This window comes from Nesoenas mayeri, assembly GCF_963082525.1.
Source record: "Nesoenas mayeri genome assembly, chromosome: 1".
Taxonomy (NCBI): Eukaryota; Metazoa; Chordata; class Aves; order Columbiformes; family Columbidae; genus Nesoenas; species Nesoenas mayeri.
This window is the reverse complement of record NC_137541.1, coordinates 1,125,839-1,149,913: the sequence shown is the minus strand read 5'-3', so window position 1 is coordinate 1,149,913 and position 24,075 is coordinate 1,125,839. Positions and strand designations below refer to the sequence as shown.

The 24,075-nt window shown below is 63.1% G+C and overlaps 2 protein-coding genes across 2 annotated transcripts in view; one reads left to right on the top strand and one right to left on the bottom strand.

Moving 5' to 3' along the window:
- Window positions 1-853: 853 nt before the first annotated feature.
- The window catches only part of SND1 (staphylococcal nuclease and tudor domain containing 1), a 131,748-nt gene continuing 108,526 nt past the window's right edge, over window positions 854-24,075 (bottom strand). The window contains 8 exon segments of the mRNA XM_080363608.1: window positions 854-1,117; window positions 1,286-1,330; window positions 3,080-3,283; window positions 4,405-4,518; window positions 5,523-5,592; window positions 5,684-5,807; window positions 7,458-7,599; window positions 8,553-8,741. Coding sequence (XP_080219734.1) covers window positions 1,052-1,117; window positions 1,286-1,330; window positions 3,080-3,283; window positions 4,405-4,518; window positions 5,523-5,592; window positions 5,684-5,807; window positions 7,458-7,599; window positions 8,553-8,741 — 954 coding nt within the window. The 3' untranslated portion in view covers window positions 854-1,051.
- On the top strand, window positions 15,587-17,536 carry LRRC4 (leucine rich repeat containing 4; the record flags this gene model as incomplete). The annotated part of the gene is made up of 1 exon (XM_080363281.1): window positions 15,587-17,536. One exon carries the CDS (start codon window positions 15,587-15,589, stop codon window positions 17,534-17,536), a length of 1,950 nt encoding a protein of 649 aa, XP_080219407.1.

The window sequence follows — 24,075 nt, the reverse complement described above, 5'->3', positions numbered from 1 at the left end:
GGTTCGGGTCCAGAGTTGGGACATAGGGTTGGGGTCCACAGTTGGGTCCCAGGGTTGGGATTCACAGGTGGGACCCATGTTCGGTGTCCTGGGTTGGGGTCTGTGGGTGGGACGAGGGGTTGGGGTCCATGGGGGGGACCCAGGGTTGGGGACCAGAGTTGAGGTCCAGGGTTGGGACCTGGTGTTGGGCTCCACAGTTGCGTTCCAGGGTGGGGATCCAGGGTTGGGCACCAGGTTTGGGGTCCACGGTTGGGATCCAAGTATGGGACCGGGATTTGGGGTCCATAGGTGGGACCCAGGGTTGGTGTCCAGGGTTGGAACCCAGAGTTGGGGTCCAGGGTTGGGTCGCAGGTTTGGGGTCCAGAGTGTGGGTCCAGGTCTGGGACATGGTGTTGGGGTCCTCAGTTGGGACCCAGGATTGAGGTCCAGGTTTGGGGTCTGGGTTTGTGGTCCAGTGTGAGGTCCCGGGTTTAGGGGGTCCATGGGTAGGACCCATGGGTGGGTCCTGGGGTTGGGGCCCGTGGGTGGAATCTGGGTTTGACGCCCAGGTTTGGGGTCCGTGGGTGGATCCTGGGGTGACACCAGCATGGAGCCGGGGGGGTGACACCAGCATGGAGCCGGGGAGGTGACACCAGCATGGAGCCGGGGGGGTGACACCAGCATGGAGCCGGGGGGGGGTTGACACCAGCATGGAGCCGGGGGGGTGACACCAGCATGGAGCCGGGGAGGTGACACCAGCATGGAGCCGGGGGGTGACACCAGCATGGAGCCGGGGGGGTGACACCAGCATGGAGCCGGGGGGGTGACACCAGCATGGAGCCGGGGGGGGGTGACACCATCACGGCGCGACGCTTGACTACGTTTATTTGGCCTCCAAAGCTTTAAATACAGACTGGGGGGGCCAGGGGGAGCGGCGCTGGCTGCGGGGGGGTAGGGGGGTCCCCCCACCCCAGCATCCCAGACATGGAGCCCCGCGACCCCCCCGGCTGCCCCCAGGGATGGGGTGGGATGGGGGGCGGGGAGGAGGACTCTGGGGGGCGCGGGGGGTCCCTCAGCGGCTGTAACCGAACTCGTCGGCATCGTCCGCGCGGAAATCGCCGTAACGCCACAGGTTCAGCTGGAAGAGAACGGGGGGGGACAGGGGTGTCACCCGGGGGGGCACAGCCAGCAGCACCCCGGTATGGACGGCGTGCGTCCAGTGTCACCCAGAGATGGGCAGGGGTGCATCCAGCCCCCCCCGCCCCAGACAGGGGGCTCCATGGGGCACCCCGTGCCCCCCACTCACCCGGGCGCTCTTTGCCGCCTCCTGCGCGTTCAGGTACTCTGTGATCTGGGGGGACACGGGGGTCAACCTGTGTCACCTCCCCTGCCCTCCCAAGAGGGTTTAGGGGGTACAGGGCACCCCCCAGCAACTCCTACCCTCTCCCAGTACCCTCAGCACCCCCCAGTACCCCCAGCACCTCCCAGTGTGTCCCCACCCCCGCCCAGTCTTCCCCAGCAACCCCCCATCAGTCCCCAATACCTTACAGTGCCCTCAGTACCTCCCTATCACCCCCCAGCACCTCCCTATCACCCCCCAGCACCTCCCCATCGCCCCCCAGTACCCCCCAGCACCTTCCAGTATACCCCACAGCACCTCAGCACCCACCCAGCTCCCCCCAGTAACCCCCAGCACCTCCCAGTCCACCGCCCCCAGTGCCTCCCAGTCACCCCCAGCACCTCCCAGTATCCCCCAGCGCCTCCCAGTATCCCCCAGCACATCCTTATCACCTACCCAGTATCCCCCAGCACCTCCCAGTCCACCAGCCCCAGTGCCTCCCAGTCACCCCCAGCACCTCCCAGTATCCCCCAGTGCCTCCCAGTCACCCCCAGCACCTCCCAGTATCCCCCAGCACATCCTTATCATCTCCCCAGTATCCCCCAGCACTTCCCAGTCCACCGGCCCCAGTGCCTCCCAGTCACCCTCAGCATCTCATCATCAACTACCCAGTATCCCCCGGCACCTCCCAGTATCCCCCCAGTATCCCCCAGCACCTCCCAGTATCACCCAGCGCCTCCTAGTATTCCCCAGCACATCCTTATCACCTCCCCAGTATCCCCCAGCACCTCCCAGTATCCCCCAGTGCCTCCTAGTATCCCCCAGCACATCCTTATCACCTCCCCAGTATCCCCCAGCACCTCCCAGTATCCCCCAGTGCCTCCCAGTATCCCCCAGCACATCCTTATCACCTCCCCAGTATCCCCCAGCACCTCCCAGTATCCCCCAGTGCCTCCCAGTATCCCCCAGCACATCCTTAGCACCTCCCCAGTACATCCCAGTATCCCCCAGCACCACCCAGTATCCCCCAGCGCCTCCCAGTATCCCCCAGCACATCCTTATCACCTCCCCAGTATCCCCCAGCACCCCCCAGCGCCTCCCAGTATCCCCCAGCACATCCTTATCACCTCCCCAGTATCCCCCAGTGCCTCCCAGTATGTCCCAGTGCCTCCCAGTATCCCCCAGCACATCCTTATCACCTCCCCAGTATTTCCCAGTATCCCCCAGCACCTCCCAGTATCCCCCAGTGCCTCCCAGTATCCCCCAGCACATCCTTATCACCTCCCCAGTATCTCCCAGTATCCCCCAGCGCCTCCCAGTATCCCCCAGTGCCTCCCAGCATCCCCCAGTACATCCTTATCACCTCCCCAGTATCCCCCAGTACCTCCCAGTATCCCCCAGCGCCTCCCAGTATCTCCCAGTATCCCCCAGCACATCCTTATCAGCTCCCCAGTACCCTCCAGCACCTCCCAGTACCCCCGAGCACCTCCCAGTACCCCCAGTGCCTCCCAGTATCCCCCAGCACATCCTTATCACCTCCCAGTATCCCCCAGTACCTCCCAGTATCCCCCAGCACATCCTTATCACCTCCCCAGTACCCCCCAGCACCTCCTAGTACTCCCAGCACCTCCCAGCACCTCCCAGTACCTCAGTACCCCCCCATCTCCCCCGAGTGCCCCACATTACCTCTTGGTAGCACCCAGCACCCCCGAGCCCCCCCCCAGCGCCCTCGGCAGCCCTCCCAGTGCCCCCAGTACGCACCAGTTTCTGGAAGTGCCGCTCGGGGCGCGGCTCCACCATGACCAGCCCCTCGCGCACCAGCCCCAGCCCCACGTCGCTGTGGGTGTCACTGAACTGCAGGGTGACGTGGGGACAGGGGGGGCCCCCGTGCTCCACGTTCAGCAGGCACTGGCTGTTCTGGATGTCCCGCACCACGCTGTCCACCGCGTCCGCCCGCGCCTCCTCCTGCCGCACCCAGGGGTGTCACCCTGCACCCCCAAACAGCCCCAGACCCCCCAACCCCCTCAGCACCCCAAAACCCCTCCCAGTCCCCCCAGCACTGGCTGTTCTGGATGTCCCCACCACGCTGTCCACTGTGTGCTCCTCCAGTGTCACCCATGGGTGTCACCTCCCTCGAACCACCCCCAGCACCCCAAAACCCCCCAGAAGTCCCCTAAACCCCCCCAGAGCCCCCAGTCACGGCTGCTCAGGATGTCTCCACCATGTTGTCCACTGGGTCCTCCTCCTTTGTCACCTATGGGTGTCAACCCCCTGAACCACCCCCCAGCACCCCAAAACCCCCCTGGAACTCCCCCAAGCCGCCCCAGAGCCCCCAGCACTGGCTGTTCTGGATGTCCCCACCACTCTGTCCACTGTGTCCTCCTCCTGTGTCACCCATGGGTGTCACCTTCCTGGACCCCCCCCCCCAGCACTCCCAAACCCCTCCTGGAACTCCCCCAAGCCCCCCTAGAGCCCCCAGCCCTGTCTGTTCTGGATGTCCCCACCACGCTGTCCACTGTGTCCTCCTCCTGTGTCACCCATGGGTGTCATCTCCCTGGAACCACCCCCCAGCACCCCAAAACCCCCCCAGAACTCCCCCAAGCCCCCCCAGAGCCCCCAGCCCTGTCTGTTCTGGATGTCCCCACCACGCTGTCCACTGTGTCCTCCTCCTGCATCACCCATCAATGTCACCCCCTCGAACCCCCCCAGAACACCCCCCAGAGCCCCCAATCCCCCCAGCCCTGGCTGTTCTGGATGTCCCCACCACACTGTCCACTGTGTCCTCCTCCTGCGTCACCCATCAATGTCACCTCCCTGGAACCCCCCCTCAGCACCCCCAAAACACCCCCCAGAGCCCCCAATCCCCCCAGCCCTGGCTGTTCCCCTTGGCGCTGTCCACCGTGTCCTCCTGTTGCACCCAGGGGACCCCCCCAGATTCTCCTGCTGCACCCAGGGATGTCCCATGGAGCCCCCGCACCCCAAACATCCCAGTAACTCCCTGGATCCCCCCCTTGCCCCCTACAAACCCAGCCAAACACCCCCGAACCCCCCCAGCACCTCCTAGTCCCCCCCAGTCCCGTACTCACGTCCTGGGGCACCTGGATGAATGCGAACCGGTACTCGGTGGCCTGTGCCGGCAGCACGCGGGTGCTGAACGCCGGGGGCAGCGCCGCCAGGCGCGTGGCGGGGAGCGTCTCCTTCTGGGGGCACCCAAGGGTGCTGGGGTCACCAAAGGGTGCTGGAGGCACCCAAAGGTGCTGGGGTTGGGGGGTACCCAAGGGTGCTGAGCTCACTGTAATGGGCTCCTGGATGTTGTGGTCAAGGGGCACCCAAGGGTGCTTGGGTCACAGGGGGCACCCAAAGGTGCTTGGGTTAGGGGGCACCCAAAGGTGCTGAGCACACTGTAATGGGCTCCTGGGAATGGGGATTTGGGGCACCCAAGGGTGCTGGAGGCACCCAAAGGTGCTGGGGTTGGGGGGTACCCAAGGGTGCTGGGCTCACTGTAATAGGCTCCTGGATGTTGTGGTCCATGGGCACCCAAAGGTGCTTGGGTCACAGGGGGCACCCAAAGGTGCTGGGCACACTGTAATGGGCTCCTGGATGTTGTGGTCCATGGGCACCCAAGGGTGCTTGGGTCACAGGGGGCATCCAAAGGTGCTGGGCACACTGTAATGGGCTCCTGGGAATGGGGATTTGGGGCACCCAAGGGTGCTGGGCACCCTGAGATGGGCTCCTGGGTGCAGCCGTTGGGAGAGGGCCCAAGGGTGCTGGGTTGGGGGCACCCAAGGGTGCTGGAGACTACATGGTTGACTCCTGGTTGCTGGAGTTGGGGGACACCCCATGATGGGCTCCTCGATGCTTGGGACTGGGGGCACCCAAAGGTGCTGGGGTTGGGGGGCACCCAAGGGTGTTGGGTTGGAGGCACCCAAGGGTGCTGGGGCGAAGGGACACCCAGAGGTGCTGGGAACCTCTGTGATGGGCACTGGGGGCACCTAAAGGTGCTGGGTTGGGGTACCCGAAGGTGCTGGGAGCCCCGTGATGAGCTCCTGGGTGCTGGCTCGGGGGCACCCAAGGGTGCTGAGTTGGGGGATACCCAAGGGTGTTGGGTTGGAGGCACCCAGGGTGGTGGGATGAAGGGACACCCAGAGGTGCTGGGAGCCCCTGTGACGGGCACTGGGGGCACCCAAGGGTGCTGGGCACTCACGTTGCCATAGTCAATGTAGAAGATGTGGACTTTGCTGGGCGACTCCACCTTCTCCACCCGGGCGCGGTACCTGCAGGGCGGGATGGGTGGGGTGGAGTGGGGTGGGTGGGCACCCCAGGCCCCTCCCCGGCCGGGGGCGGCGGGACCCCCACCCTCCTCACCACTCTCCGTCGATGAACTTGGCGATGCAGAAGTCGCCGCGGCGCGGGGCGTAGGAGCCCTCCCCGGGGGGGTGCGCGCCCACCTCCGCGCGCAGGTTCTCCATCAGCTTCTCCAGCTGCGCGCCTGCGGGGCACAGCACCTCAGCACCCACACGGCACCCACACAGCACCCACAGCCCCAGTACAGCACCCACACAGCACCCACAGCCACAGTACGGCACCCACACGGCACCCACACGGCACCCACAGCCCCAGTACAGCACCCACACAGCACCCATACAGCACCCACACAGCACCCATACAGCACCCACAGCCCCAGTACGGCACCCACACAGCACCCACATGGTACCCACACAGCACCCACAGCCCTAGTATGGTACCCACACGGCACCCACAGCCCCAGTACAGCACCCACACGGCACCCATACAGCACCCACAGCCCCAGTACAGGACCCACACAGCACCCACATGGCACCCACAGCCCCAGTACAGCACCCACACGGCACCCACACGGCACCCACAGCCCCAGTACGGCATCCACACAGCACCCACACGGCACCCACACAGCACCCACAGCCCTAGTATGGTACCCACACGGCACCCACAGCCCCAGTACAGCACCCACACAGCACCCACATGGCACCCACAGCCCCAGTACAGCACCCACAGCCCGAGTACAGCAACCATACAGCACCCACAGCCCCAGTATGGCACCCACACAGCACCCAGAGCCCCAGTACAGCACCCACACAGCACTCACACGGCACCCACAGCCCCAGTACGGCACCCACACGGCACCCACACAGCACCCACAGCCCCAGTACGGAACCCACACAGCACCCACAGCCTGAGTACAGCACCCACAGCCCCAGTACAGCACCCACACAGCACCCACAGCTCCAGTATAGCACCCAAATCCAGCACCCGAGTACAGCACTCACGTCCCAAATCCAGCACCCACCTTGGCACCCACTTCAGCACCCAAATACATCATCCACATCCTGAATCCAGCACCCACATCAGCACCCAAAACCAGCACCCGCATCTGGCATCCACATCCAGCACCCAAGCAGAGAACCCACGTCAGCGCCTGAATCCAGCACCCACATCCAGCACCCGAATGCAGCGCCCAGATCCAGCACGCAAATCCCAAATCCAACACCCATTATCCAGCACCCACATCCAACACCTGGATCCAGCACCCAAATTCAGCACTCAAATCCAGCACCCCCATGCCGCATTGAGCACCCAGATTCCACCTCCAGCAACCGAATCCTCCATCCAGCACCCAAATACTGCACCCAAATTCGGCACCCAAATCCCACATCTAGCACTCACATCCAGCACCCAAATCCCCCATCCAGCACCCAAAGCAGCACTCACATCCAGCACCCAGATCCCACATCCAGCACCCAAAGCAGTGCTCAAATCCAGCACCCAAATCCCACATCCAGCACCCAAAGCAGTGCTCAAATCCAGCACCCAAATCCCACATCCAGCACCCAAATCCCACATCCAGCACCCAAAGCAGCATTCACATCCAGCATCCAAAGCAGCACTCACATCCAGCACCCAAATCCCACATCCAGCACCCAAATGCCACATCCAGCACCCAAAGCAGCACTCAAATCCAGCACCCACCTCCATTGCTCACCCACCAAACTCGCGAATCCTCATCCCACCCAAATATCCACCCCCCTGGGTGTGACCCGTGGGTGGGGGCCACCCCAGGTGTGACCCGTGGGTGGGGGCCACCCCGGCGCTGTCCCCGCACCCGTCTCCACGTCCTGCACGTAGAAGTGCAGCTCGTCGGTGATCTCGGTGACAAAGACGGGCTTGTAGTTGGCTGAACGTTCCTTCTCCTCCAGCACCGGTGTCACCTCCTCCGCCGGGGCCTCCTCGTGGTGGGACCACACCTGCCACCGTGGGGGGACACACGGGGGTTGGGGACATCAGGGCCATGCTGGATGCCACCAGCAAGTGACCAGGACTGAGGGGATGGTGGCACCCAGCAGCTGGAGCATCGCTGGGCCCCAGCACCCTGGGTGTCAGGAGTTTTGGGGTGGGGACATCCCTTGAGGGGGTGACATCTATGGGCATGGGGATGTCCCTTGAGGTGGGGACATCCTTTGTGATGGGGACACCCCTTGGGATGGGGACAACTCCTGGGGTGGAGACATCCCTTAGGGTGGTGACATCCCTTAGGGTGGTGACATCTCTTGGGAGGGGAAGACCCCTTGGGGTGGGGACATCTCTGGGCATGGGGACATGTCTTGGCATGGGGACATGGTGATATCCCATGGGATGGAGACACCTCTGGGCATGGGGATATCCCTTGGGGTGGGGACATTCTTTGTGATGGTGACATCCCTTGGAGTGGGGACATCTCTTGGTATGAAGACATTTCTTGGGGTGGTGACATCCCTTGTGGTGGGGTCACCTTTTGACACGGGGACACCTCTTGGTATGAGGACATTTCTTGGGGTGGGTGGTGACATCTCTGGGCATGGGGACATCCCCTGTGGTGGTGACATTCCTTGGCATGGGGACATCTCTTGGTATGAGGACATTTCTTGGGGTGGTGACACCCCTCAGGGTGGGGACATCCCTTGAGGTGGGGTCACCTTTCGACATGGGGACACCTCTTCGTACGAGGACATCTCTTGGGAAGGGGACATCCCTTGTGGTGGTGACATCCCTTGTCATGGGGACGTCTCTTGGTATGAGGACATGGAACGGTGACATCCCTTGGGATGGAGACATCTCTGGGCACGGTGACACCCCTCATGGTGGGGACATCTTTGGGCATGGGGACATCCCTTGAGGTGGGGTCAACCCTTGGGGTGGTGACGCCCCTGTCCCCCCTCACCTTCTCCTTCCTCTGCTTGGCGCCCTCCTCGGCGGCCACCAGCGCCTTGTAGTAGGCGCTGCGCTCGGCGGTGAAGTGGACCTTGGAGAGGGCCTGTTCCACCAGGGCCACCGACAGGTTCAGCCCGTCCACGTGCAGCCACCCGATGAAGTTCCCAGCCTTGTCCATGCTCTCCACCTCCACCTCAACCTGTGGGGACCCAACGGGGACACCTCAGCCCCCTGCGCCCCCACCTCGGGTGCCTGTCCCACCCCGGTGTCATCGTCCCCCCCAAATCGCTCATCTTCCCTTCGGCTGCTCCAGCGTCATCACCAATGAACATCTGGAGATGATGGAGTTTGAGCGGGCGGATGGATGTGTCCTGGGCACGGCCTGGCCAAAAGCCACCCAGCGTGGGGACAGGCTGGCAGGGTCCCCCTGGTGTTGTCCCTGGCACCCAACTCTGGTCCATGGGCACCCAGATCTGATCCACAGCACCCAACTCTGCTCCTGGGCACCCAGATCTGCTCCTGGGCACCCAACTCTGCTCATGGGCACTCAGATCTGCTCCTGGGCATCCAACTCTGCTCCACGGGCACCCAGATCTGCTCCTGGGCACCCAGTTTTGCTCCACAGCACCTAACTCTGCTTCCTGGGCACTTGGATCTGCTTCTGGACACCCAGATCTGCACCTGGGCACCCAATTCTGCTCCTGGGCACCCAGATCTGCTCTTGGGCATCCAACTCTGATCCATGGGCACTCAGATCTGCTCCCAGGCACCCAACTCTGCTCCTGGGCACCCAGATCTGCTTCTGGGCACCCAACTCTGCTTCTGGGCACCCAGATCTGCTCCTGGGCACCCAGATCTGCTCTTAGGCATCCAACTCTGATCCACAGGCACCCAGATCTGCTTCTGGGCACCCAGATCTGCTTCTGGGCACCCAGATCTGCTCTTGGGCATCCAACTCTGATCCACAGGCACCCCCATCTGTTCCTGGGCACCCAGATCTGCTCTTGGGCACCCAACTCTGATCCATGAGCACCCAGATCTGCTTCTGGGCACCCAGATCTGTTCCTGGACACCCAGATCTGCTCCCAGGCACCCAACTCTGCTCCTGGGCACCCAGATCTGCTCTTGGGCATCCAACTCTGCTCCTGGGCATCCAGATCTGCTCCATGGGCACCCAGATCTGCTCCTGGGCACCCAGCTTTGCTCCACAGCACCTAACTCTGCTTCCTGGGCACCCAGAGCAAAGCGGAGTGTGCAAACCAGAGAGCAAACTGGAGTGTGCAAACCGGAGTGAGCAAACTGGAGTGTGCAAACCAGAGAGCAAACGGGGGTGTGTAAACCAGCGAGAGCAAACTGGAGACAAAACTGGAGTGCGCAAACCCGAGAGCGAAGTGGAATGTGCAAATGGAGGGGTGTAAATGGGCGAGTAAACCAGTGTGCAAAGCAGAGAGCAAACTGGAATGTGTAAACTAGTAACGGCAAACTGGAGTGTGCAAACCAGAGTGTGCCAGCTGGAGCGTGCAAACCAGAGGGACCAAACTGAAGTGTGCAAACCAGTGAGCAAACTGGAGTGTGCAAACTGGCATGTACAAACCAAAACCAGTGAGCAAACTGGAGTGTGCAAACTGGCATGTACAAACTGGAGTGTGCAAATCAGGGTGTGCAAACGAGAGAGCAAATTGGAGTGTGCAAACCAGAGTGTACAAACCAGAGAGTGAACTGGAGTGTGCAAACCAGAGTGTGCAAATCAGAGTGTGCAAACCAGAGAGTGAACTGGAGTGTGCAAACCGGAGTGTGCAAACCAGAGTGCGAATTGGAGTGTGCAAACCAGAGTGCGAATTGGAGTGTGCAAACTGGAGTGTGCAAACTAGGGTAAACTAGAGTGTGCAAACCACATTAAATCAGAGTGTGCAAACCCTGCACCCCACGCACCCCTGTGCATATCACCCCACAGCACTGCCACAGCCTCCCAGCCTCTGGGGTCCCTGCTCATCACCTGGGACAGTGTCTGTCCCCAAATCCAGTGACACCACCCAGGACCTCTGCAGATTGTCCCACTCTGAGCTGGGGACGGATGACACCCCCAGATCCCCCAGTCGTGCTCTGAGCTGGGGATGGGTGACACTCCTAGATCCCCCAGTCCTGCTCTGATCTGGGGACGGGTGACACCTCCAGTGGCACTTGTTAAGGTCGTGATGGGAGTTAAACCCCCTAACCCTGGAGTCTGCAGGGTGGGGGCGTTGGGGACAGGCTTGGTGTCCCCTGGAGCTCCTGCTGGTCCCCAACCCAGGGGCTTGTGGCCTCATGGTACTTTGGGGATACACAGGCAGGAGATGCCGTGCAGGCAGGAGAATCAGTGCAAGCAGGAGATGCCGTGCAGGCAGGAGATGGTGCACAGGCAGGAGATGCAGTGCAGGCAGGAGATGCCGTGCAGGCAGGAGATGCCGTGCAGGCAGGAGATGGTGTGCAGGCAGGAGATGGTGCGCAGGCAGGAGATGGTGCACAGGTAGGAGATGTAGTACAGGCAGGAGATGTAGTACAGGCAGGAGATCAGCAGCTGGAGCCAGTGAGGCCAGTCGTGCCCAGTGCCCTGTGCAGCACCCAATCCCTGCCCACGGTGGGGGTCCCCCCGCCTCCCCCCCACCCCAGCACGAGGACACCCCCAAAAGTGTCCACCCACGGGGTGGGGGGGTGGCCAAGTCCCAGAGCTTCCGTGCACACAAAGCCCCTTTGAGAGCAGCGGGGGTGGCGGCGAGCCAAGGCTGCCGGCACGCAGGCACGCACCGGCATGCTGATGGGCTCTGCTGCCTGCACTGCCTGCACTGCCCGCACTGCCCGCACTGCCTGCACTGCCCGCACTGCCTGCACTGTCCACACTGCCTGCTGCTGGCCCTGCCTGCTGCCTGCGAGGAAGAGGAGGGAGCCCAGAGTCCCCTGAGCACCCTGGACCCCTCCAGCCGTGCCCGACCCCAGTGGGTCCCTCCTGGGCAGCTTCCAGCACCCCAAAAATGTGTCCCCACGGTCAGAGCACGCGGCGCGGGCAGGGGACGTGCCCCACGGCGTGTCCCCCGCAGCCCCGGCGTGCGTGGGGCCGTACCGCCCGGAGCACCGATCCGTGGTGGCCTCGGGCGCGAAGCCACGTTTCCATCTAGCGGCAGCCGGACCGCACGGCAGCAGACGCAGCGCAGCCGGGGCGGCACCGCACGCCCCGGCCAAAACTCGACCCCTGCGCCGGGCCATAAGCGCAGCCACCAATGGGGCACCCATGGGTGCGTGCGTTTGGTCTGCCAGCCCGTCCACCGAGCACCGACCCCCAGTACCGCGGCGCCGCGGGGCCTCCTGGCACCGCACCGACCTCCCGCCGGCTGCAGCCCTCCGCCATCGATCCCTCGTTAGGGGCTGGTTGCTAATTGCACCCGCCCGGCCAGAGCGGTGGTGGGCGGCTGCTTTGGCACTGCAGAGCGTCCCCATCTTCCCACAGCCCCTTCCCATCACCCAGCACGGGGTTTGGCTGGCGGGCGCTGTGGCCGCCGGCACGGCACACACCGGCACGGCACACACCGGCACGGCACACACCGGCACCACGCGTGGCAGCAGCCACGGTGCCGGAGGAGGGTACGGCGAGCTGTGGGCCGAGCGGGAGGGGAACGGACGGGTCCTCGTGCCGCGGTACAGGTGCCACGTTGTGATAATTGAATGATGGTGCCGCAGCCGCCTGCGCGGTTAATCAGGTTTGGCGCTGCCAGACGTGGAGCTGGTTTTGCCGTCCCGACGCTCGTCAATCCCAGCGGAACCTTTCGCTGCTGCTTAAAGATACCTGTAAAATTCCCTCCTCCCGTCCAGCGGCCCATGGTCACCCGCTGTCCCCAGGGACGCCTGTGCCACCGCCAGACGGGTGCAGCACCCCATGCACACATGGTGGGACCCTAAAATGCCACAGGGTGACACACTGGTGGCAAAGGTGTCCCTGTCCCCTGTGCCACCCCCTGCAGCCGGGTCACAGGTGAGGGGTCGAGCGGGACACTGATGGACTCCTGCTGCGGGGCACACGGTGGGGCACTCGTGGGGTGGATGAGGCCACCAGGTCCTGCGGTGCCTGGGGTGTGTCGCTGCCACACCTGGCAGTGGGGAGCACTAGGGGGGCTGCAGAGCGGCCCCCCTGGGCATGTGCCACCAACATGGGGACAGAGACCCCAGCATGGGGCAGGGAGCAAGGACAGGAGTGTCCCGGGGTGCTGTCACACACAGTGTCCCCAAGGGGCCACTCCTGAGCCACCTTGGGTGACAGCTCAGGGTGTCACCGGTGGGCACAGCCCCGGGGGAGCGGGGGCCCAGGCGGGGGGTGACGGGTCAGTAAGGGGATGGGGGGGGACAAATCCCTGCACCCCGTCCCGAAGCTGAGGTGCCCAGCGAAGCTGTGTCCCCAACTTTGTGTCCCCAGGGCGTGCTGGGGGGGTCCCTGCCAGGCTGTGCCAGCCCCGCTCCTCATCCTCACCACCAGAGCCCAAGGGGGGCTCAGCCCCACTCCTGGGGGGTCCCGGTCCCATTCCTGGGGGGAGTCCCAGCCCCGATCTCGGGGGGGGGGGTCCCAGCCCCATTCCCTTGCATGGCGGGTGCTGTCAACACATCCCCCCCCCCCAGACACCAAAATCCTGCTCAGGGTCCCCAGGGACCCCCACCCGGCAGGGATGTGGCATCTATCAGACACCGGAGAATCCACATCAGATATGGGGGGGAATTTTACCCCCCGTAAGGAAAGACACTCCCGGGTTTCCCCTCCAGGCACCCCCCCAGCACCCCCTCACTGCCAGTCCGGGGGCCAGGGCCCCCCAAATCCAGGACCTCGGGACCTCCCGCAGCACCACAGACCCACTGGGACACATCCTGCCCTCCCACCCCCCCGCGTCCTCGTTTTCTTTTATTAATTAAAACTCAACCGAGGCTCCTCTGGGGCCCCCGGCGAAGCTCAATGGGGGGAGGATAAAACAGTGCGGGGGGGGGGCGGGCTCCATGGTGGGGGGCACAACTTCCCGATCCCGCTCTGCACCCCAAAAGCAGGCAGCACTGACGCACCCATCCCTGCGCCCACCCCTCAACCCCCCCACCCGTGTCCCAGCTTGTGTCAGGTCTCAGCTGGGGACACGGAGGGGGTCTGTGGCACACACGGGGGGGTTGGGGCACCAGCCAAGGACGGACCCGCGTGTCCCCCCCCCCGCTCCCCATCACCTTAAAGCCGCTCCATTCGCACCGCGCCGCCTCCGTCCGGCCATCTGTCCGTCCGTCCGTCCGCGCCCCGCGGCGCTCCCCTCCTCCGGGGTGGGGGGGTCAGCCCCCCCTCCCCAATATTCCCAGCGCCACGAGGAGGAGGAGGGAGGAGGAAGAGGAAGCTCATCCCGCATCTTCCTCCCCAAAGCAACCAGCCCCAAAATAGCTCCTTCCCCGCCGCACCGGCAAACCGGAGCCGGGGAGGGGGGGCGGCCCGGGGGGTGGGGGGGTGGGGAAAGCGGAGCGGGGTGGGGGGGGAGGAGGTTTGGGGAGGTTTGGGGGGGGTCAGGCCGGCGGTGCTGAGCATCCCCCGCTGGTGCCGGGCTCCCAACACGATGCGTCAGCGATTCATCCGCGCTGCCTCCGCTGAAGGACAAAAGGATGCGAGAGCCGCCTGCGCGGCTGCCGCCCGCACCGCCCGCACCGCCCGCAGCCGCGGGGCTCCGCGGGGCCCCCGCGCCCGTTAGCACCGGAGGATGCCCGCCGGCCCCGGGACGGCCACCGACGCCACCGCCCCCCTGCCCGCCCGCTGAACGCGACACCCGCACCGGGCGCCGACGGAACGCGGGACAACGGACACACGGGAACGGGGGGACGGGACCCCCCCCCCCCCCCGCAACCCAACCCCGAGAGGAGCCGCCGAGAGACGTGCCGGAGCTCACCCCCCCCGCGACACCCCCCCCGCTTTGGCCTTTCCCCTCCGCGGGTTGTTTTTTTTCTCTCCTTTGGGGGCTTTTCGCTATTTATTTATTTATTTTTCTAGACACCCCCCCCCGTCCGTTTTTTTTTCTTTTAATTTTAATTTAAATTTATTTTTTTTCTTTAAATTCTTAATAATTTCTTCCGCGATTTTTTAAATTTCCTGAATTCTTCATTTTGATTTTTGATTTTTCACCTTTTTTAGTTTTCAGTTTCGATTTTCCCATTTTTTTAAATTTTTTCTTTTCCGATTGTTTTTTTTTAATTTTCGATTTCCGATCTTTTAGTTTTATTTTCCCTTTTTAATTCCCTTTTTTTTTTAATTCTCGATTTCTTCTAATTTTCCATTTTTTAATTTTCCATTTTTCAATTTTCCATTTTTTAAAATTTCCGATTTTTTTTGTTGTTTTTTTTTAATTTCCGATTATTTTTAATTAATTCTCGCTATTTGCGGCCGGGTTTCCGCCGCTCGGGTTTCTCCCCGGGGGGGGGGGCTGCCATGCCGGCCGGGCCGGGGCGGCCGCAGGGGCGGGGGCGGCGCGGGGCGCGGGCAGCGGCGGGAACGGCCGCGCTGGGGGGCTGCCGGGCCCCCGCTTAGCTGGGCCGCCCCCCGCCCGCCCCCCCGCCCGCACCCCTGCACCGCAGCCTCCAGGAGCCATTTTGGCTTTTCTTTATAATTTTTATTTGTATTTTTATTTATTTTTCGGGACCCCCCCCCCCCCCTCCCCTTTTCTCAGCCCCTCTCCCCGCTTTGCTCGGCGCTGAGCCCCCCCCGGAGCAGCCCCCCCAGGTAGGTAGGGCTGGAGCGCGGGGCTCGGCCGGCCGGGCGGGCGCCTCTTTCCAACCCCCCCTCCCCCCCCGCTTTTTCTTCTTTAATTTTTTGCCTAAATTTTCATATTTCCTTCATCCCCCCCCTCGCTTCCCTGCGCACCCCCCCACCCCAACACCGCGACCCCCCCCCCCCCACTCCGGCCAGCCGGGCCCAGCTTGTCGGAGCCGGGAGAGGGGGGGGCCCTGAGCCAGTTTCTCCTTTTCACGCCGACATCCCCAGACGATGGTGAATGATGAACGTGCCACATCATGAAGCTCTTGTGGCAGGTAACTGGTCACCACCACCGCCGCCGCCGCGCCTGGAGAGCTGCCCTGGGCTCCTACCTGGCCCTCAACGCGTGGATTCTATACGTTACGGCCGCCTCGCCGGGACCCCAGAGCTGCCCCTCCGTGTGCTCCTGCAGTAACCAGTTCAGCAAAGTGGTGTGCACCCGGCGCGGCCTCGCCGAGGTGCCCCCCGGCATCCCCTCCAACACCCGGTACCTCAACCTGATGGAGAACAACATCCAGCTGATCCAGGCGGACACGTTCCGGCACCTGCACCACCTGGAGGTCCTGCAGCTGGGCAGGAACGCCATCCGGCAGATCGAGGTGGGGGCGTTCAACGGCCTGGCCAGCCTCAACACCCTGGAGCTCTTCGACAACTGGTTGACCGTCATCCCCAGCGGGGCCTTCGAGTACCTGTCCAAGCTGCGGGAGCTGTGGCTGAGGAACAACCCCATCGAGAGCATCCCCTCGTACGCCTTCAACCGGGTGCCCTCGCTCATGCGCCTGGACCTGGGCGAGCTGAAGAAGCTGGAGTACATCTCCGAGGGGGCTTTCGAGGGCTTGTACAACCTCAAGTACCTCAACCTGGGGATGTGCAACATTAAGGACATGCCCAACCTGACGCCCTTGGTGGGGCTGGAGGAGCTGGAGATGTCGGGCAATAACTTCCCCGAGATCAAACCGGGCTCCTTCCACGGGCTCAAATCCCTCAAAAAACTCTGGATTATGAACTCGCAGATCAACCTGATCGAGCGGAACGCCTTCGACGACCTGACGGCGCTGGTGGAGCTCAACCTGGCCCACAACAACCTCTCGTCCCTGCCCCACGACCTCTTCGCCCCGCTGCGGTACCTGGTGGAGCTCCACCTGCACCACAACCCCTGGGACTGCGACTGCGACATCCTCTGGCTGTCGTGGTGGCTGCGGGAGTACATCCCCACCAACTCCACGTGCTGCGGGCGCTGCCATGCCCCGCTGCACATGCGGGGCAGGTTCCTGGTGGAGGTGGACCAGACCTCCTTCCAGTGCTCGGCGCCCTTCATCATGGACGCCCCCATGGACCTCAACATCTCCGAGGGGCGGGTGGCCGAGCTCAAGTGTCGAACTCCTTCCATGTCGTCCGTTAGGTGGTTGCTGCCTAACGGGACGGTGCTGAGCCACGCGTCCAGCCACCCGCGCATCTCCGTCCTCAACGACGGCACCTTGAACTTCTCCCACGTCTTGTTGACGGACACCGGGGTCTACACCTGCATGGTGACCAACGTGGCGGGCAACTCCAACGCCTCGGCCTACCTCAACGTGAGCACGGCCGAGCTCAACACCTCCAACTACAGCTTCTTCACCACCGTCACGGTGGAGACCACCGAGATCTCCCCGGAGGACATCTCCCCCAAGTTCACCAAGCCCGTGCCCACCACCTCCACGGGCTACCAGCCGGCCTACACCACCACCACCACCGTCCTGGTCCAGACCACGCGCACGCCCAAGCAGGTGGCGGTGCCCACCGCCGACGCCGGCGACAAGACGCAGACCAGCCTGGACGAGGTGATGAAGACCACCAAGATCATCATCGGCTGCTTCGTGGCCGTGACGCTCTTGGCCGCCGCCATGCTCATCGTCTTCTACAAGCTCCGCAAGCGGCACCAGCAGCGCAGCACCGTGACGGCCGCCCGGACGGTCGAGATCATCCAGGTGGACGAGGACATGGCGCCCGCGGCCGCGGCGGCGCCGGCGGCTCCGGCCGGCGGCTCAGGTGAGGGGGCCGTGGTGCTGCCCGCCATCCACGACCACATCAACTACAACACCTACAAGGCGGCGCACGGGGCCCACTGGACCGAGAACAGCCTGGGGAACTCGCTGCACCCCCCCCTCTCCGACCCCTATATAATTCAGACCCACCCCAAGGAGAAAGTGCAGGAAACCCAGATATGACTTCGATTTTTTTTTTTGGGGGGGGGGGGGGGGGGCTTCTTTTTTTTCCCCCATTTCCCCAACCCCCCCGCCCAAAAAAAAAAAAACAATAACAAATGCAATAGAATGCACAACAAAATCAACAAAGGGGGGGGAAAGAATAGACAGCTACTTTTGTACAGAGCGGGGGAGAGACTTTTTTCTTGTACATGCTTATATATTAAATCTATGGGCTGATAAGCAGATTATATTAAAATTTAAACAAAACAAAAGAAAAACAAAGGGAAAAAAAACCACAAAGAAACTATTTTATAACTCGCGAGTTCTATAGAAAATAGGAGAAAAATTGGGAATTGCAGAGAGCGGAGCGGCGGCAAAACGGCCCCGGCGCAGCGCGGGGGGGCGGCGAGCGGGGGCGCAGCACGTGGGGGCTGGGGGGGGGGGGCAGGATGCGGCTAGATCCCCCCCCCGTGTCCCAGGGACCCCCCCATGTCCCAGGGACCACCCTGTGTGTCCCAGGGACCCCCCATGTCCCAGGGACCCCCCACGTACCAGGGACCCCCCGTGTCCCAGGGACCACCCTGTGTCCAAGGGACCCCCTGTGTCCCAGGGACCCCACATGTCCCAGGGACCCCCCATGTCCCAGGGACCCCCCCAACCCCACGCCCCCCCCGGCACTGCTGGGAGCGGGACGGCGGCGCGAGCCAAAATCTTCCAAATGCAATAAAGAAATTCATTATTTTTTATTTTTTTGGGGGGGGGGGTATTTTTTTGGGGGGGAGGGGTGCAGCCTGTGGGTGGGGACGGATGTCTGTAATGTATTAAAGCAAAAAATTAACAACAAAAAATAGATTAAAATTGGGGGGGGGGGAAATATAAAGCCCCCTCCAGGTGGGTGGGTGCTGGGGGGGGGTGTTGGGTGGGGGGCAGTGAGGAGAGGGTGCCCCCCCCCTTGCTTTGCCCCCCATCTACCGCACCCGGTGTCCACCGCCGGCACAGGGCTAAGGCCTCCGAGGGGGGGGGCGGTTTGGGGCCCCCCCCCCACCGGGAGACCTGACATATGATTGTAGCCCCCCCAGCACCACGCTGCGGTTTTTAGTCCTTTTTGGTGTTTTTTTTTGGAGGGGGGGGTGTTATTCCCCCCCCTCCCCCCCTTCTCCCTTCCCCAGGTGGGTGCAAGGATGGGCCCCCCCAAACCCTCACCCCATGGATATGGGGTGGGGAAAGGCGGGGGGGGGGGAGAAATTAAGGGCTCAAGAGGCTGTGGGGGCCACCAGCATCTGCGGTGGCTTGTGGGGGGGTCCGTGGGGGGGGGCGGGGGGGGGCCTCCCCAGCCGCTCGGGCACTGGAAACTACTTTAATTTCTTATTTTAGCTTTAAAAACTACAACAAAACCCGAATTTACCGGAGGGTGTCAAATCGGAATTAAAAGTCGGGGGGGGGGGGGGGGGCGGGGGGTGGACTGAGATGCAGAAGTTCTATCTATATCTATATGTCTCTATATAAACGCCAGAACAATCTGACTGTACTCTGAGCAACACCACGAAAAACAACAAAAAAAAAAGGAAAACAAGTGTATTTTTGTATTTTAATAAATATTGTTGAAAATTTGTAATGGCGTGTCCCTGCGGTTGAGCCGGCGGGTCGCGGGGGGGGCGGGGCGGTGTCCCCCCCCCGGGTACCCAAGCGTTGGGACTGCCCACCCCCCCCCCACCCGGTATCATGGGATGGGCCCCCCCAGGGGATGCCTGGGGGGGGTCAGGCCTGTTACCACCCCCCCCCCCCCCCCCAATTATGGAAAAATGTGATTGGGCAGGAAAGGCGGGGGGGGGGAGAGGTTGGGAGGGGAGTGGGATGAATCACCCGCAGCGGATCCCGCTGCCCGCCCTGGGGGGGTGGGGGGGACATGGGTGGTACCGCGGTGGGGAGGGGACCCTGGGTGTTGGGGGACATTGGGACACCCAGTCCTGTGGGGACACTGGGACATCCAGTTCTGGGGGGACATTGGGACCCCCAGTTCTGTGGGGACATTGGGACCCCCAGTTCTGTGGGGACACTGGGACATCCAGTTCTGGGGGGACATTGGGACCCCCAGTTCTGTGGGGACACTGGGACATCCAGTTCTGTGGGGACACTGGGACATCCAGTTCTGGGGGGACATTGGGACCTCCAGCTCTGCGGGGACATTGGGACCCCCAGTCCTGTGGGGACACTGGGACCCCCAGTTCTGGGAGGACATTGGGACATCCAGTTCTGGGGGGACATTGGGACCCCCAGTTCTGTGGGGACATTGGGACATGCAGTTCTGCAGGGACATTGGGACCCCCAGTTCTGTGGGGACACTGGGACCCCCGTGTGTGGGGGGACATGGGGATCTCCAGTTTTATAGGGACACCAGGACCCCCGGCTGTGTGGGGACATGGGGATCCCCAGCTCTTGTGGGGACATTGGGACATCCAGTTCTGGGGGGACACTGGGACCCCCAGTTCTGTGGGGACACTGGGACCCTCGGCTGTGCAGGGACACTGGGACCCCCAGTTCTGTGGGGACACTGGGACTCCCAGTCCTGCAGGGACACCAGACACCCAGGTGCCCACAGTGGGGACACAGGGACCTCCCGCCGTGCAGGGACATGGGGACCCCCAGCTGCTGGTGACAGGGACACAGGGTGCCCTGGGTGCTGATGGTGGGGACACAGTGACCCCCAGTCCTACAGGGACATGGGGACCCCCAGTTCTGCAAGGGACATGGGGACCTGGGGCCCCCAGTCCTGTGGGGACACTGGGACCCCCAGTTCTGCGAGGGACACAGGGTCCCCTGGCAGTGCAGGGACAGTGGGACTCCCAGTCCTGCAGGGTCACCAGGACACAAGGTGCCAACAGAGGGGACATAGGGTGCCCTGGGGGTGGGGACACGGGGACCCCCGCAGGCAGTGGTGTCCCCAAGATACCACCCCCATCCCAGCCCCTGTGGCAGGGCCACTGGCAGCCCCAGGGCCACCCCGTTGCTGTCCCCATGTCCCTGCGCCCGTGGGGTGGAATGGGGACCCCTGGTGACCCCATCGCCCCCCTGGGGACACGGAGGGGACCCGCCGTGCCCCCGCCCCTGGGCGCAGGGCTTCTACTTGGTTTTTAGGCTCTTTTTGCCTTTTTTTGGGTGAAATCTGGGCAGGTTTCCATCACAACACGCGGCTGCTTTTGCTCTTTATTCCCGCTTTTATCGCTCCGGTCGGGCCGCCAATGCAAACCGGGCCCAGCCCCCCAACCCCCGCTTTGCTGGGGGGGCCCTTCATCCCCCGGCACCTCCTCCTCCTCCTCCCCCCCATGCAAACCCCCAATTTGGAGCCCGGGGGGGGCTGCAGTATATTATTTGCTTTATCGAAGCACTTTTGGCTTTAATTTTAGGCTTAAATTAGACCCCTGAGCCAATAAACTATAAAAAAGGGCTGGGGGTGCCGGGGGGGGTCTGCGGTGGGACTGGGGGGGCTGCAGAGTGATCTGAGGGTGTTGCAGCATGACTGGGGGGCTGCAATGTGATCGGGGGGTTGCAAGGTGATACGGGGGCTTGCAGGGTGATTGGGGTTTGCAGAGCGATCCAGGGGGGTTGCAGCACAACGGGGGGGCTGCAGAGTCATTGGGGGCTGCAGAGTGGTCCGGGGGTGCTGCGGCATGATGGGGTGGAGGGGTGCGGTGTGGTCGGGGGGCTGCAGCGTCACCGGGGGGGCTGCAGTGTGAGCGGGGGGTTGCAGCATCACTGGGAGTTGCAGCGTGATCAGTGCAAGGGGCTGCAGCACAATCAGAGGGGCTGCGGGGTGATGGGGGGGCTGCAGAGTGATGGGGGGGCTGCAGAGCGATCAGGGGCTGCAGCGCGATGCAGGGTTGCAGCAGGTTCCCCATAAAGGGGCTGCAGTGTGACTGGGGGGGCTGCAGCGTGATCGGGGGCTGCAGTGGGGTCAGTGCCAGGGGCTGCAGCGTGACTGGGGGGGTTGCAGTGTCACTGGGGGGCTGCAGCGTGACTGGGGGGGTGCAGTGTCATTTGGGGGCTGCAGCGTGACTGGGGGGGTTGCAGTGTCATTGGGGGGCTGCAGTGTGATCAGGGGTGCAGCGCTCGGGGGGGCTGCAGCAGAATCCCCATAAAGGGGCTGCAGCGTGAGCAGGGGGGTTGCGATGCCATCGGGGGGGCTGCAGCATGACAGGGGGGCTGCAGCATGACTGGGAGGGCTGCAGTGTCACCGGGGGGGTTGCAGTGTCACTGGGGGGGCTGCAGTGTGCATGGGGGGGTTGCAGCATCATTAGGGGCTGCAGTGTGAGCAGTGCAAGAGGTTGCAGTGGAGGATAGAGGGGCTGCAGCACAATGGGGGGGGCTGCAGTGCGATTGGGGGTGCAGTGAGATGGGGGGGCTGCAGGGTGATTGGGGGTGCAGTGAGATGGGGGGGCTGCAGGGTGATTGGGGGTGCAGTGCGATGGGGGAGCTGCAGTGAGAACAGGGGGGTTGCAATGCCATGGGGGAACTGTGGTGTGACTAGGGGGGCTGTGGTGTGATTGGGGGGGCTGTGGTGTGATTGGGGGGGCTGTGGTGTGACTGAGCGGGCTGTGGTGTGATTGGGGGGGTTGTGGTGTGACTAGGGGGGCTCTGGAGCTGCTTGGTCCCCGCTGCCAGACCTGGGAAACTTTCCTGCCTGAATCTCCCACCAAATCTGCAGGCAGGGGGGTGACAGTACAGGCAGGGGGGGTCACAGTACAGGCAGGGGTGACAGTGCAGGCAGTGGGGGTGACAGTGCAGGCAGAGGGGTGACAGTGCAAGTAGGGGGGTGACAGTACAGGCAGGGGGTGACAGTGCAGGCAGGGGTGACAGTGCAGGCAGCAGCGGTGACAGTACAGGCAGAGGGGTGACAGTGCAAGTAGGGGGGTGACAGTGCAGGCAGAGGGGTGACAGTACAGGCAGAGGTGACAGTGCAGGCAGGGGTGACAGTGACAGTGCTTGCTGGGGTGACAGTGCAGGCAGGGGGGTAGCAGCACAAGCACGGATCCCCCCCGCTTTATTTTGGGGAGCAAACAGAAGATTTCAGCTGCCAGAGCTACTTTGCCACCCTGAGGCGGGTGCCCCACACCAAACCCCCCAACACATGGTCCCCCCCCCAAAAAAAACGCGGCTTTACTGAGGAAACCCCGCAAAGGGGTGCGGGGGGTGCGCAGCAGCTGCCGCGTCCCGTGATTCAACCTGCGGGTTTATCCTCGTTTTACGGATAATTTCTATGGCAACGTCTGCGGTGGGGCCCGGCCCCTCCGGCGGCACGTGCCGGCACCCCCAGCGCCCCACGGGGCGCCCCACGGCGCGGCTGTGGGTGGGGGTCCCCGCCCCCCCAAGCTCGGGGTGCTGGGTGAGCGAGGGGGACGGTGCCGCGGCACCGGGGGCCTTTTGGGCGCTTTTCGGCGAGAGCCGCTCGGTAATTAGGCGCCCGTGCTTGGGAAAAAGGCAAATATTTACCCGCTAAGAACAGGCACTTTCAGGAAAAATAGCAAATGTCACCAAAACCGCCGAGAAACCCCCGCGGAGGTGACACGGGGGACAAGGGGGGGACGCTCCGGCGGCTGCGACATGTGGTGGGACGCAATGGGACGCGGTGGGAAGGATGGCAGAGCCTCCTGCCACCCCTCCGAGCGGGTCACTGCTCCCGTTGCCATCACCGCGTCACCTCGGCGCTGTCACCGGTGTCACCGGGCGGCCGCGCCGGTGCCGCCGCCGTGCCCACCCCCCCCGCAGCACAACCCGACGCGGGGCTCCCGTTAATTATTCTTATTGCTGCGGATATTTTTGGCTCCGGTGCTGCAGATGGCTTCTCTTTTTTTTTTACGGTTTTAATCCTATTTGATTATTTCTGGTTGCGGCGCAGCGCGCCGGACGTGCCGCCGCTCGGGCCCGGCGCCGCCGGGGTGCTGGCGCAGGATGGGGGCGATACGCCGGTTTAACGACCGCGGATTTCAGGCTCCGCTCACCCAAGCGTGACAAACGGCACCGAGAAATGCCGCTTTCTGGTGATCCGGTGCCAACGCGCTGCCGGCGTGGCCGCCAAACGAGCCGGGGGGGGCGGAGGACTTAGTCACCGGGTCACCGGCTTCACCGGGCTGGTGAGTCAGTCGTTAAATATTAAATACATTGCAATATTAAAAATATGCCCTCAAAAATCCACCGGCAGGCAAGAGGCTGAGGGGGAATTTGGCTGGGGTGGGTGTCACCTTCTCTGGGTGCCCCCAGGTCACCGAGGGGGCCTCGGAGACACCGGTGCCAGTGGGGAAACTGAGGCACGGAGCCGCCGCACTGTCCCCCCGTTCCTACTGCATAAGGGGCTGGGGGGCTCAGCACCATCCTGTGTCCCCCCCGGCAGCACCGCGGGGCTGTGCCGGCACCGGCCGAGCTGCCACCACGTGCCGCGCGGTTTTATTTCCCCGAAGCGTTTCCTGACTGCGGCAAGCGTCGCTTTCTTATAAGGGGGAGAGGATTTTATTTGCCGTTCCCCCCCCACCACGTAATTAGGATTGCAGCACATTTGCATAAACACT